The sequence below is a fragment of the Lemur catta genome, chromosome 19 (assembly GCF_020740605.2).
Source record: "Lemur catta isolate mLemCat1 chromosome 19, mLemCat1.pri, whole genome shotgun sequence".
NCBI classification, from domain to species: Eukaryota; Metazoa; Chordata; class Mammalia; order Primates; family Lemuridae; genus Lemur; species Lemur catta.
The window spans coordinates 29,417,873-29,431,862 of NC_059146.1; the positions used below are offsets into that span (position 1 = coordinate 29,417,873).

Consider the following 13,990-nt stretch of genomic DNA (forward strand, 5'->3'; position numbering starts at 1 on the left):
TGACTGTGCTTGTGCTTTTATATGGGTGGCCTACATGCCAGGATTTTTACACGTCAGGTAGCTTTCCAAAAAAGAGTGGTGATTCACATGTTTTAAATCTTGAGGCCCAGCGCGGTGGCTCACCCCTATGATCCTAGCACTCTGGGAGGCTGAGACGGGAGGATTGGTTGAGCTCAGGAGTTCGAGACCAGCCTGAGCCAAGAGCGAGACCATCGTCTCTACTAAAAATAGAAAAAATTAGCCGGGGTGTAGTGGTGCATGCCTGTAGTCCCACCTACTCGGGAGGCTGAGGCAGGGGGTTGTTTGAGCCCAGGAGTTTGAGGTTGCTGTGAGCTAGGCTGACACCATGGCACTCTAGCCCGGGAAACAAGAGCGAGACTCTGTCTCTAAATAAGTACATATATAAATAAATATATAAACAAATATATAAATATGTAAATAAACAAATGAAATAACTGCAGACTTGCAGAAAGCTTTCAAACTTTCAGAAATAGTATTGTACTAAGATTATTCTAGGACTAGAGCAGCAAATATACAGGTGAACCTGGAGAATCTTGTAGTGCCTGAAAGTAAGGACCTGCTTTAAAAAACACCCAGAACCTTCCATGGATGGTGTTATGTCCAAGGGACACAGGAGCCAATGGAAAGAGCTGCCAGTGGCCAAAGCCGGAAATAATTTGAGCAATGAAATAGCACAGCCTGGGTGTGGGTCTCATGCCTGTAATCCTAGCACTTTAGGAGGCCGAGGCAGGATGATTATTTGAGGCCAGGAGTTCAAGACCAGCCTGGGCAATACATCAAGACCCCGTCTCTTAACTAGCATTTTATTGGGTTTTACCCAAAGTATGAAGTAAATGAGTCAAGTGACAATTGGGAATAATAAATGTCCTATGCAAAATTATAAATTTTTGCAGACAGCCTTCAAGGAGGGGGCACATAACCCCCTACTCCTTAGGTGTGAGTAGTGACTCCAAAGAATACGGTATGGAGAGGGGGAGAAAGAAAATTTTCAGTGGAGAAACCTGATAAACACGGTGTCATCCATGTGATCAAGGTCAGTGTCAAAATCATGTTCACAGTGTGTACATTTAATGTGATGTAACTAGAATGATAATTTACTTCTGTGGTCTCCCTCCCCAAAGCACATAACCCTCATCTAACCAAGAGAAGACAGACAGACAAATCTCAATTGAAGGATGTCCTGTAAAACTGCAGTTCCCAACTCCCGGGCTATGGACTGGTACCGGTCCGTGGCCTGTTAGGAACCGGGCCTCCCAGCAGGAGGTGAGCAGTGGGCGAGTGAGCGAAGCTTCGTCTGTATTTACAGCTGCTCCCCATCGCTCGCATCACCGCCTGGGCTCTGCCTCCTGCCAGATAAGCTGTGGCGTTAGATTCTCATAGGAGCGTGGACCCTACTGCGAACTGCACAGGTGAGGGAACTATGTTGTGTGCCCCTTATGAGAATCTAATGCCTGATGATCTGAGGTGGAGCTGAAGCAGAAATGCTATGATGCTAGCGCCGGGGAGCAGCTGCAAATACAGGTTACCATTAGTGGAGAGGTTTGCACAATAAATGTAATGCACTTGGATCATCCTAGAACCATCCCCTCCTGCCTGCCCCCCCGCCCAGGTCTGTGGAAAAATTGTCTTCCATGAAACCGGTCCCTGGTGCCAAAAAGGCTGGCGACTGCTGCAAAATGCCTGACCAGTAGTCTTTAACAAAACAGTCAAGGTTATTAAAAGTAACAGTCTGAGAAACTGGCACAGCCAAGAGAAGCCTAAGGAGACATGACTAAATGTAATGTGGTGTCCTGGAACAGAAAAAGGATATTAGGGGAAAAGTCAGGAAATCTGAATAAAGTATGGACTTCAGTTAATGCATCGGTTCACCAAAGGTACCGGGAAACTGAGCGTGGGGTAGGTGGGAACTGTTTGTACCATCTTTGTGACTTTCTGTAAACCTACTCAAGAATAAAAAATTTTTTGTAAAAGAATTACATGAAATACACACTTCACCTAGGTTCCTCGTAGCATTTTTTTAAATTGACAAAAGTAGTATTTGAGCATTTTACTGCATTTATTTTATCCCCTTTGTCGCTGCCCTCCCCACCTCTGTGTTTATGTATCAATCGTAAAGCAGGAATGTTCTCTTATATAACTGGTTCAGTTATCAAAGTCAGGAAGTTAACATTGAAACAATGCTCTTTCTACAGACCTTAATAAAATTTTAGTAACGGTCATGCTTACTGTCCTTTATATATATATATATTAAAAAAAATTCCTTCCTCACAACTCAGTCCAGCCTGAGTCTGTTGCATTCAGTTGTCAGATTTGAAACTTACAGGGCAATTGTTTTGCAGAATGTCTTTTGACCAAGGTTGGTTGCCTCGTGTTTCCTTGGGATTATATTCAAGCTATTTCTGGCAGGAATTCCCAGAAGTGATGTGCCCTTCTCTGGGCGTCCTATCGGAAAGCACATGAGGATGGTTTGTCCCATAACTGGTGATGACTTTGATCCCTTGGTTAAGGTGATGTCTGTTGGGTTTCTCTACTATGAAGTTACTACTTTCCCTTTGTACTTTGGTTAACAAGCATCTTATCTAGAGACACTTCGTAAATATCCAGATTCTCATCAAATGTTCACCCACTAGTTTTAACATATGTTGATGTTTTTTGGATGAAATGATGCTTATGGTGGTTGCCAATCATTTTCCACCATTCTTTCTACATTTATTAGTTAATGTTCCAGAGGTAAGAGCTTTTCCTTCCCACTGCCCCAGTTATATCACAATGAATTTGTATTCTAGTTTTAGTCAATCCTTTGTGATCATTACTGCCAACTTGATGCTCAGATTTTCCTAGATTTGGCTAATGGCGTCTGTGTCTGGCTTGCCCCGTCACTGGAACACTTCCTTACTTTCTGCCATGCAAAGATGTTCCAGATTTTGTACCTTTGCTTGTATGACTGCCCGTGAAAGCCATTTCTCTAAGTAGCCCTGGTTCCTTTTGGTGAAGGATGGTACGTAGAAGCCAAGGTCAGGGTGCCAGGTGTACTTACCGCCATTGGGATGTCACTGCTCTCGGGCACTCTCAGTGGGCTAAGCTAGGAAATAACGTGTTGCAGACACAGTGCGAATTCCTGTATGTTCACCATGTGTCGCAGAACTGCATCTCCAGTTCCATTGCAACACAACAAAGTCCATTCGAACCTCCTGCCTGTGTTCGTACATCCATTCTCGTGACAGTGCAAAACTTCCCTTTACCACAATGCGTTTACTTATTTGCACATTCCTAGACTAGCTCAAGTATTGCTAACTCACACCGCTGTGAAAAGGAAGCCTCCTAACTAGAATTCAGTATTTGTTTATGGTTCTTTTTGCCTTTAGTTGATAGTGTACAGTCAAAGTACTGTGCTCCACAATGACTTTGGTTAGTCCCTGCTTCCCCCACCCTTCCCCCAGTGTGGTTGTATTATGTATTTGGAATACAGTTAGTTAGGCTCATTTCACATCTTGAACTGTAAAGCTTTTTTTCCTGTGGCAGTTTCCAACCCTCACAGTATAATGACCTTCCACATGTTGAAGCAGGTTCCACGTGGGGTCCCATCAGGCTGGTCTTTGCCGAGTGCCTACCAAAGTCCCTGGGATATCTGCTGGTCCCCAAGGCAGGGACCACCTGCTCCCTCTCTCCTTTCCAGAGCAAGAGGCGAGGAGGGGTGGATAGAGGGAGATGCCAGTGGGGCTTCTCCAAGCCTGGGCTCTGACCAAACCCTCGCCTTAGGCCTTCAGGGTGGCTTAAGTAAGAGCAGGACCGAAACCCTTCACTCAGTCATTCAATTAACTCTGATGCCTGTTCTGCACCAGCCATGGGGATTCAAGGACGAATCAAGTCAGACCTTCGCTGGGATGGTGCCCCAGTTTGTAGGGTATAGACCCAAATAACCCTGCTTGCATTCATTTGACAAAAGTACTGAGCACTCACTATGAACCAGGCACTGTTGTGGATGCTAAAGTCACAGCCACAGACAAAATGGGCTGAATACAGCCCTGCTCTTGGGAGAAGACACGTGCTTTGTCAAATATATACTGCATCTCTAACCAAAAAAAGAAGACTTGGGAGGGAAATGTGACCTCTGAGGGAAGAGGGTTTCAGGTAGGAGCGTGCCTGGTGTGTATGGCTGAAGAGGACTGAGTGAGAGGCTGGGGTAGATGACCTCAGAAGTGTGTGTGGTACGGGGAATGGTGGGGGCAGACGCAAAGGGTGTCATGGGCCTTCGACTTGAGGGAGATGGCAGCCATGATGGAGTTCTGAGCAGAAGCAGGGTGTGATGGGACTTAGGTGTGCACAGGAGTCCTCTGGCTTCATGTGGTGACAAACTGTAGGGGATGGAAAGAGGGGGAGCGGTGAGGAGGCAGCTGCACTAGTCCACACCAATTGCTGATGACGTGTCCTGTCCCCAGCTCAGCGCTAGACGGTGGGCTTGGTAAAGGCAGGAACCACGGGTGATTTGCTCACCCCGAGTACCCAGTGCACAGAACAGAGGCCTTCCTTAAATATCTGTTACATGACTTATAACTGCCACATCTTGAGCTTTTACTGTGTCAGGCCCTGTGCTGGATACTTAAACAGAATTTTCTAAAATCCTCAGGACAACCCTGTTGGCTAAATTTTGAAATAATTCCCATTTTATGATTGAGGAAAATGAGACTGAGAGGGGCTACTCCTGGGCAGCAGGATGAGGATCTGACTCCAGCTGCCCGACCTTAGAGGGTTCGGAGAGGGCAGAGTCAGCCTGCCTAACATTCGCCTTTGCTTATGCACCTGCCCGTGCGAGGCGAGCGCAGTGCGCACGCGCCCGGGCGCGTTTAAAGCAACCGCGGCAGGTGCCTTTCTCCAGCTGCAAGTGCTTGGTGCTTGGCTTTGCCGGCTACGCCAGCCTGGAGGATGCTGGTGAGAGGCGGGAGCCAGGGGCGCACCTCTCAGCTCGGCCTCTCTCCAGGCGCTGACCCCCGCAGGCCCTCTCCCTTGCAGAGTCCCGCTGCTGCTTCTGGTGCAGAGCCTCCGAGCGCCCCAGTCCCCGACGGCGTCCCTGCGGCCACGAGTGTCTCCCCAGGCCGCCTGGAGAGGCCCCCGGGGCCGTGCGCGCCGCCAGGGCTGGAGGAGGCGCTGAGCGCGCTGGGGCTGGAGGGAGAACGCGAGTACGCTGGGGACATCTTCGCCGAAGTCATGGTGAGCGGACCCGCCTGCGGCTGGCAATTTCGGCGCCGCCCCCACCCCTAAAGAGCAGCTAGGGGTTCGAGCCTCATGAGGCCAAAGGTGGCTCAGTCGCCCAGCACCCACTCAGCAAGCATCTCCTGACTCCCAGCTCGCCAGCAACCTGTCTCCTGTCTCCTCGGACGCCCAGCGCCCACCCCCAATTCTACGCTTTTTGGGGGGTTTGTTTCTCACGCAGTTACCCGCAGTTCTTTCCGCTCAGAATGCCCTTCCCCACTGTCCCCAGGTTGTTTGCACCCTCCCCTGGTGTTTCACAGTCCCTCGTGCTCGTCCCTCACTTTTATTCGTTTAACAAATATTTAGCGATTTGTTAAATGTTTCCAAGCACGCTCTAGGCACTGCAGGCGCTGCTGCCCTCGTTCTGCGGAGACAGACAAGCGGGTTATGCCGTAGTTACAGAAGGGCCACAAAAGACCCAAACGCAGGCCACGGTAGTCCTCAGACATCTGCACGAGACAGGTTCTGCCGGGGGAGATACTGAGGGGAAGAGTTTATTTAACAAACCATCTTGTGAGTCTCTCCTGGGCCAGGGTCTCTGTAGGAGCCGAGATACACCTGTGGTCTGGGCGGAAGCGCCTGCCCTTCTGGCATGGCACTTGCCGCCCAGAGGCCACACAGACAAAATGCCCAGGGAAACACCAGGCATCTTCAGAGTGGAAAGGCTGTGAGGGAAATGCAGGAACGAGAGAGAGTGATGGGGTGGAGGAAGGAAGACAGAAAAGTCAGGGAAATTTTAGCCGAGGCTTGAGTGACAGAGAAAGCGATGCGAGGAGCTGGGGAAGGACCGCTTCAGGTAGAGGGGGCGGTAAGTACAAAGGGCCTGGGGTAGGCATGGGCTTGGCATAGTCTAGGAGCCAAAAGAAGGCTGACGTGGCTGGAGTGTGGGTTGTGAGGGGAGACGGAAGAGGAGGTGTTGGAGCAGGTGCAGAATCTGAGAAGAATTAGGATTTTCTCCTAAGGGTACTGGGAGCCATGGCTGGGAGTAGGGGAAGGTTTAAGCAAGGGAGTTCATTGGTCAGATCGTTTTTTGGAAAGACCCTTCTAGGTGCTCTGAGGGGGATGGGTTGAGAATTGGTAGGCAAGAGTGGAGTCTGGGAACCCAGGCGGGAGATGCGCAGGAGGCCGAGTGACCCTGGGGGCTACTGGAGAGGTGGGTAGGGAGGTGTCCAGAGCAAAGGCCAGGGTTCTAGACGGAGACGTGGGAGAAGAGCACATTTGGAGGCCAGTTTGGTCGTGGCACCTGCGACTCGAGGAGGGAGGCTGCTGCACCCCGAGGCACAGGTGTGGAGAGTGAGGCCATCCCTGCCCACCCTCAGGTGTGCCGCGCACTGCCCCAGCGAGCCCTGCCGCGCACTGTGACCCCGGAAATGCGCGCACTAGTGGTCGACTGGCTGGTCCAGGTGCATGTACGTACCGGGGAGCCTGCGGGCGGGGCTGGGCCCCCATCGCTGGCCGTGGTGGTCACCCGTGCCCTTCCCCAGGAGTACCTGGGCCTGGCGGGGGACACGCTCTATCTGGCAGTGCACCTGCTCGATTCCTACCTAAGGGCGGGCCGGGTGCGCCTACATCGTTTGCAGCTGCTGGGTGTCGCTTGCCTGTTTCTAGCGTGCAAAATGGAAGAGTGTGTCCTTCCCGAGGTACTTCTGGGGTGTAATTTGGGAGGGTGGAGACCTTTCCACCGGCACTGAGTAAATGCCTGTTGTGTGCTAAGCACCGTGCCAAGCGGCTTTACTTACTTTTGGAATCCCGGCCTATTTGTGCGAGGGAGGGGCTGCTCATGTGTGCCTTTAACAGAGGAGGGGACCGAGGCCCAGAGAGAGGAAGACATTTGCCCCAAATCAAGTAGTTGAGACTTGGACTCAGTCTTGAATAGTTATAGTCCATCTCGAGTGGTTATAGTTAGTATGCATGAACTCAGTGTCTTAACTGCCTGGTGAAGTAAGGGAGTAGTATCTCAGTTTTACGGAGGGGGAAACTGAGGCAGAGAGCTTAAGTGAATGTCCCATGTCATACAGTGAGTAAACAGTGGAGTCTGAACTGGAACCCAGGTCTTTCTGACTCTGAAGCCCAGCTCTCCACGCCTTGCAGACACAAGTAAATGGCCCCATTTTAGAGACCAGGAAATTGAGGTCCGAACTTGGACTGAAATGATGTCAGGTGTTCCAGGGCAGGGAGTAGAGAGCCAGGATCCAAGGCTCCTCCACCGTCCCCTCCACCTCCCATCCGCAGCCCTCCTCCCTTTGCCTCCTGAGCGCCGGCTCCTTTTCTCGGGCTGAGCTGCTGCGCGCCGAGCGCCGCATCCTGAGCCGCTTGGACTTCCGGCTGCACCATCCTGGCCCCCTGCTGTGCCTGAGGCTGCTGGCTGCGCTGGCGGGGAGCGCCCCCCAGGTGCGTGGGGGTGGGGGCGTGGCCGGCGCGTGGGGGCGTGGCCTGGAGTTCACCACGCCTCCTCGGTAGGTGATGTTGCTTGCCACCTACTTCCTGGAGCTGTCCTTGCTGGAGGCCGAGGCTGCGGGATGGGAACCGGGTCGTCGCGCAGCTGCGGCTCTGAGCCTGGCGCAACGCGTGCTTTACGGCGCGGGCCCCAGGCCCCTGTCGGCGTTTTACAGGTGTGGCTTGGGTGGAGGGCTGTGATCGGGTCTCCAGGGCCCTCCCTTTCTTGTCACCATCTTCACCATCTCGGAGAATGAGAGACAATTACTTGGGGAGGAGGTGGCACTTAGACTTGACTTTTCTGGGGTTGGGAGAGAATGGGGTGTCTGCCTAGCCCGGAGGATCCCACTTGCTTTTCTCTGGGGGGTGTTTGAGAGAAAGGGGGTGTTTTTCCAGGTTTGGGGACCCTTAACCTTGCCTCAGGGCGGAAGATGCTCTGCCTTCCAGGCTTGAGAACAAAGGGTTTCCCAGGCCTTGAGTCCGCCCGCTCTGTATCTGGTCGCGGATGCAGTGGCCCTTTAGCTGCTAGAGTCGTTAGCCATGCCGCAGGGTGGCAGGGTGAGTCACTTTTCCTCCCTGCGTGTGCCCCCAGGGTAGAGTGGATGTCTGTCCATCCTCAGCCTCACTCCTTCCTTCCTCTCGGGTGCTGGCTCCATTCTAGCGGAGCTCTGCGGGGAGAATCGCGTGTCTGCCCCTCCTCGGGGTCCCCATTCACTCTAGTTGAGGATGGGACACGTGTTCGACCTCCAGAGAGCACCTGGGCAAGCCCCCAGGCACCTACATCGACGTGTCTTCGCAGCCTTGGGTCTCCTGTCCCGAGGATAGGTCATCTTCATCCGCTTGCCTCAGTTTCTCTGTCTCCCCGCTGCAGCCCCGAGGAGCTGAGCCCTCTCGAGCCGTGCATGGCCCGCGCCGCGCTCCGAGGCCCCGCGCCGGGCCGCGCCGCCGTCTTCCTCAAGTACGCGCGGCCCCCGCGCCAGCGCGCCAGTCTCGCCGCCGCCCGCCTCCTCCGCCGCCCCCGGCCTGGGCCTCCGTGAGGGCGGAGACTCAGCCAAACAAACAAAACAAAACCGCCCTCGGTGTCTGTCCGTCTCTCATCTCAATAAAAGAGTTTCTTTTATTCTGAGCGCTCTCGGGCCTTATTGGTCGCATTCTGGGCCTCTCTCGCTTTCCATTGGTCGTTTCCTAGGTCTCTCGTCCCTCTGATTGGATATTCTCACAGTGGTCCTTAATGGTTGCTGGGAGATGAGATGCAAATTCTGAACTCCTCCACGAGGGGGCACCAGCGGACTTTCCCAAGCACCACACGGCCGCGTTAAACTGGGATCCCCTCGTGGTTGGGAAGAAACTGCATGGGACAGTGATTGTGGGGAACTGAGAATGCCCGCTCCACTCATGAGGAATGCTACCTCGATGGTCGACTGACTTTCAGATTTTATTCAAGTAAAGCTGAAAACCTGCAATTCCATAAACACTTCTGTTTATATCAACTAATTCAATTTATTATGGTTATACAAGTTCACATCACATATGTTGGCCTGTGAGGGTCATCAGTTTGTAACAGTACAAGTTCTTGATAGTAAGAGCTCGGACAATGGGGCCTAATTTACATAACCTCTGAAGTGCCCCAGTGTCAAGGGGAATAGTTAGTAAGTAGATAATGATAGTACTGACCTCATGGTGGTGTGGTGAGGATGTCAGTTAATATATACATAAAACTCTAGGACAATGCCTGGCACCTAGTAGATGCTGTGAGAGTGTATCCTAGCAGGAATGTGAATTAGGTACAGTTGCCCTCTGCTCCTGTGCCCCAGTACCTAGCCATTTACTTGGTCATAAAACATTTGTTATGAATCAAAGGATCTCCATATTTTTAATTAAAACCACACATCTGAGGTGAGTACACTGCTCGGGAATTCAAGCTCAAGAATTTTAGACTCCTAATTGAGCCTGGGTTTGGAGGCACAGAGAGGAAGATGTTTCCACCCCTGAGGTTGTTCAAGGTTGAACACCTTGAACATCCCAAGGTTGGTGCCCAGGGATTAGGGGAAACTCATTCAGCAAAAACATTTTACAGCAAAGTACAATAAGAGATAGAGGCAGATGCTGCTGTTGGGTTGGAAAGTGCTGTTTAGGCTCGTTCAGCCTGTTGAATGGGACCTCTGGGGGGAGGATGTGCAGAGGGGGTTAGGGGGTTGGAGATACAGGTGCTTGGGGCCAGGACCCAAGCTAGGGTCTTGGGGGAAGGGGGAGGAATGGTCATACATAAGGCTATTCACTAATTTATTCAATGACTATTTATGCATGCTGACTCAGAGCCAGGCATTTATGATCACATAACCCAGAGTCTAATGGAGGATAAGAAACACCAGTTGTTAATTTCCCATTACTGTAGAGGCCCTGTGCTAAGTGCTTTACCTGCATAATATAATTCAGTTCCTATAACCACTCTGAGCTGAACGTGCCTGTTATCCTCATGCCACACAGAGGAAGTTAAAGTGGAGGAAGATCGAGGAATTGGCCAAGGGCCCATAGCTATGTAGGCGGCTAAAGAGGATTGAAAGGCAATCACCTCATTCGCCCTGTTTTTCTCTGGAAAGCTTCCCCCATGCTTCCTCTCTTGAACATTTTTATTACTGTGCTGCTTGCCTTGGGCTGTCACTGACTGGGGACTTCTCTGCCTTCTTGCTGGTTTTCCCCCTAGACGGTGAGCTGGATGAGGGCAAGAAGCAGATCTCTCTTGTTTATAGAGTTATCTGCTCCAGGAAGCCTTCACTCAGCACTTCAGCCCAGGATAGGTGCTTTCTCTGGACCCTCACGGCCTATTGTGCCCCCTCATCCTGGCCGACCACTTTGCATGTACCTGGCCCATCCCAATCCTGACCCTTCTGCCTGAGCTTCCCAGGCTAGCCCACTCAGAGCTGTCACTGTCTGGACTGGGGGCCCAGTGAGGGCAGGGTCTGAAGGTCTCTCATCACCCAGCTGATGTCCCAGCATCACCCAGCACAGAGCCGGGGACAGAAAAGATATCAGTGAATATTTATTGCAAAAATAAACAAATGAATCCCAAAGTTGATATTATTGTTCCATGTTACTGATGAGGAGACAGAGTTCCTGGTGATTTAAGTGAGCTGGTCAAGTCATACAACTAGTTAGAAAATAAGCAGGGATTTAAATTTGGGCAGCTTGGGACGAGATCCTGTGTTCTTATCCAATATGCCAAATGGCTAGTGGGCTGAAAGCCAACTTTCTGTGAGGTTGGCATCTTCCTGCTTTTTTCCCCCAGCCTCGTCCTTTCCTTCTAGAAATCTTTGGGAGCTTTGGGCTTGGGGGAACAGCAGGCAGGAGGGAGGAGAGGGTAAACGGAATGGGAAGGAGAGAAGCCGACTGAAGAACTAGGACTTGGGCTAATTTGAAGGGGAGCGTGGGGAAAGTCTTGAGGGGTTTCTCTAGACCCATAGGGGGCAGCCGGAGTCGGCTGCCGGAGGTGCGGGGGCGGAGAAAGGGTGGGGACCGGCCCCGCGGGGGGCGATGCGGTAGCTGCAGCGGCGGCGGCAGGAGTTTCCCACAATGCAGCGCGGCGCGCTGTCCCCGGTGCTAATGCTCAGCGCTGCCCCGGAGCCTCCGCCGCGCCCGCCTCCCGCCCTCTCCCCGCCGGGCCCGGGCCCGAGTCCCCGCCATGGCTCAGCCCGTCCGGGGCCCGCTCCAGAGCCGTCGGGGGGCCTGGGTGCGGCACTCGACAGCAGCCTGCGGGCTGCCGTGGCGTTCAAGGCGGAGGGCCAGCGCTGCTACCGGGAGAAGAAGTTCCGGGAAGCCATCGGCAAGTATCATCGGGCGCTGCTGCAGCTGAAGGCGGCGCAGGGGGCCCGCCCTGGCGGCCTGCCCGCCCCCGCCCCCGGGCCCACCAGCAGCCCTGGGCCGGCGCGCCTCAGCGAGGAGCAGCGGCGCCTGGTGGAGAGCACGGAGGTGGAATGTTACGACTCCCTCACGGGTATGCTGCCGTCGGCGAGGGGCGCACAGAGGGGCATGTGTGTGCGAGGCGGGCAGTGAGGGGCAATGACGAGCCCTTGGGGACTCGGAGGCGTGGGGAGTCTGGAGGCCGAGGGGTCCGGGGCTGTGGTCTGCTGAGGGAGACCTCGGGACTTGATCAGGAAGGGGGTGGGGGTAGGGGAGTCGCAGGGTCTCTGGCTGGAGGGAGGGAGCCGGGAAGCAGGAAATGGGCTTTGGGCTGGGTCTTCAGGGCCCCACTTCCCCTGAGTCATTCTTTCCACCCCCTGCCACATGCGAACCTAAGGTGAGAAAGGTCCACCCTAAAGGAGCCACCCGAGGCCCCGTTGCTCGCCGCTGCGAGTGTCCTTAATACTCTTGTCTAGTGAAACCCGGCTAATCGCCCTAGAGCTCTTGTCTGTGCCTTTTGCGCCCTCTAGCGGCGGCGCAGATTGAGTCTACCTTGCTGGGCCACCAGACTGGCGCCCCCTGTTGGCCTGAGCAATCCCTTGGGCCGGGCTCCCGGCAGCCTCAGGCGTCTCCAGGCCAGGTGGGTTCCGGGAGGGCCGGCTGGCTCTGAGAGTATCCGCCCCCGGCGCCCCCGCAGCTTGCCTGCTGCAGTCGGAGCTCGTGAACTATGAACGCGTGCGCGAGTACTGCCTCAAGGTGCTGGAGAAGCAGCAGGGCAACTTCAAGGCCACCTACCGCGCTGGCATTGCCTTCTACCATCTGGGCGACTATGCACGCGCGCTGCGCTACCTGCAGGAGGCCCGCAGCCGGGAGCCCACAGGTGAGGGGCGGGGCGGGGCGGGGCCGGGGAAGGGGCTAGAGCGGAGGGAACAGGGGCCGGAAGAGCAGAGCAGAGCAGCGGAGTCCTCCTCTGCCAGAGCGGCCTGGAGGGAGGGCTGTACATTCACCGACGTTCCCCCCTCTCCAACCACCGACTCCTTATACACCCATTCGTCCACTCACCCACCATTCATTCAGCCACCCCTTCACCTGCCACTGAAACATCCATTCATCCATCCGTCCTCTGACGTTTACCCACCCACTTCTCTTCTGCAATTGATCCATCCTGACACCGCCCATTCCCCTGCTCAGCCACCTCCCTATGCTCTCACCCACTGTCATCTCCAGTACCACTCCCCCAATACACACTCATTCCTCCACTCACTAACCAACCCATTCACACACTCACTGATTCATTCACCTTTTCCATCACCCACTCATCCACCCAGGTTGGGCAATGCCAGGAATTTGGGGGGGTGTGGTTAGCAGAGCTGGAGACTGTTCCTTGTTCTTTGGGAGATCGCAGGCAGGGTGTGTGCATGTGTGTGGATGCAGGCAGGCAGACACACCAGTTTTACGTTAAGTGCTAATGAGGGCTGGGCGTGGTGGCTCACACCTGTAATCCTAGCACTCTGGGAGGCCCAGGTGGGAGGATCGCTGGAGGTCAGGAGTTTGAGACCAGCCTGAGCAAGTGTGAGACCCCATCTCTACTAAAATACAAAAGATTAGCCGGGCATGGTGGCATCTGTAGTCCCAGCTACTTGGGAGGGTGAGGCAGGAGGATCGCTTGAGCCCAAGAATTTGAGGCTGCAGTGAGCTATAATGACATCACTGCACTCTAGCCAGGAGGACAGAGTGAGACTGTCTCAAACAAAAAACAAAACAAAACAAACAAAAAAAAGAACCAATGAGGAAGGAAGAGGGATCACAACAGGTGCACGATGCAGGGATGTGGGAGGAAGGGGGCAAGATTAGTTTTCCCAGTAAGTGGTTTGGAGAACAGACATCTCACAGATGACACTGGAGAATGAGTAGAAGTGTGACCGGAGCCTCTGTGAAGGGGCATTCCTGGCAGAGGGCGTAGCAAATACGGAAGCATGGAGGTGTGAAATGTCTGAGCCCTGCTGGTTGTGGCTGGGCTTGTGGGGAAGGGCTGTGGCAATACTGGCTGTGAGGGGCACCCACTGGAGACTGGGGTGGATGGGGTGAGGTGGTGCAGATGTCACCTGCTGCCCCAGGACACCCAGATAATGCCCTGCCGACCTCCCCTGCAGACACCAATGTCCTCCGCTACATCCAGCTGACTCAGCTGAAGATGAACCGTTGCAGCCTTCAGCGGGAAGACAGTGGTGCCGGGGCCGGGGCCGGGGCCGGAGCCCGGGATGTGGTTGGCTGAGGCCTGCCCAGGGGGACCGAATCTACCCCCACTCCCTCCCATCTCACATGTAACTTCCCCTGATGTGTGTGTTCGCTGGTAAAACACTTGTCACTGGTGACCATAACCTCT

General features: G+C 53.8%; 1 protein-coding gene across 1 annotated transcript; it reads left to right on the forward strand.

Annotated features, from left to right (window-relative positions):
* The first annotated feature begins 11,273 nt into the window (after positions 1-11,273).
* On the forward strand, positions 11,274-13,985 carry TTC9B (tetratricopeptide repeat domain 9B). The gene is made up of 3 exons (XM_045531999.1): positions 11,274-11,698; positions 12,302-12,484; positions 13,758-13,985. The coding sequence occupies exons 1-3, from the start codon at positions 11,278-11,280 to the stop codon at positions 13,877-13,879; spliced, it is 726 nt and encodes a 241-aa protein (XP_045387955.1). The 5' UTR covers positions 11,274-11,277; the 3' UTR covers positions 13,880-13,985.
* The last annotated feature ends 5 nt before the right edge of the window (positions 13,986-13,990 follow it).

Excerpts from the sequence above, each read along its gene's own strand:
- TTC9B (XM_045531999.1), top strand. The coding sequence starts at position 11,278 with ATGCAGCGCGGCGCGCTGTCCCCGGTGCTAATGCTCAGCGCTGCCCCG. Across the intron at positions 11,699-12,301 it reads ATGTTACGACTCCCTCACGG|CTTGCCTGCTGCAGTCGGAG; the intron begins GTATGCTGCCGT and ends GCGCCCCCGCAG. Across the intron at positions 12,485-13,757 it reads CCGCAGCCGGGAGCCCACAG|ACACCAATGTCCTCCGCTAC; the intron begins GTGAGGGGCGGG and ends CCTCCCCTGCAG.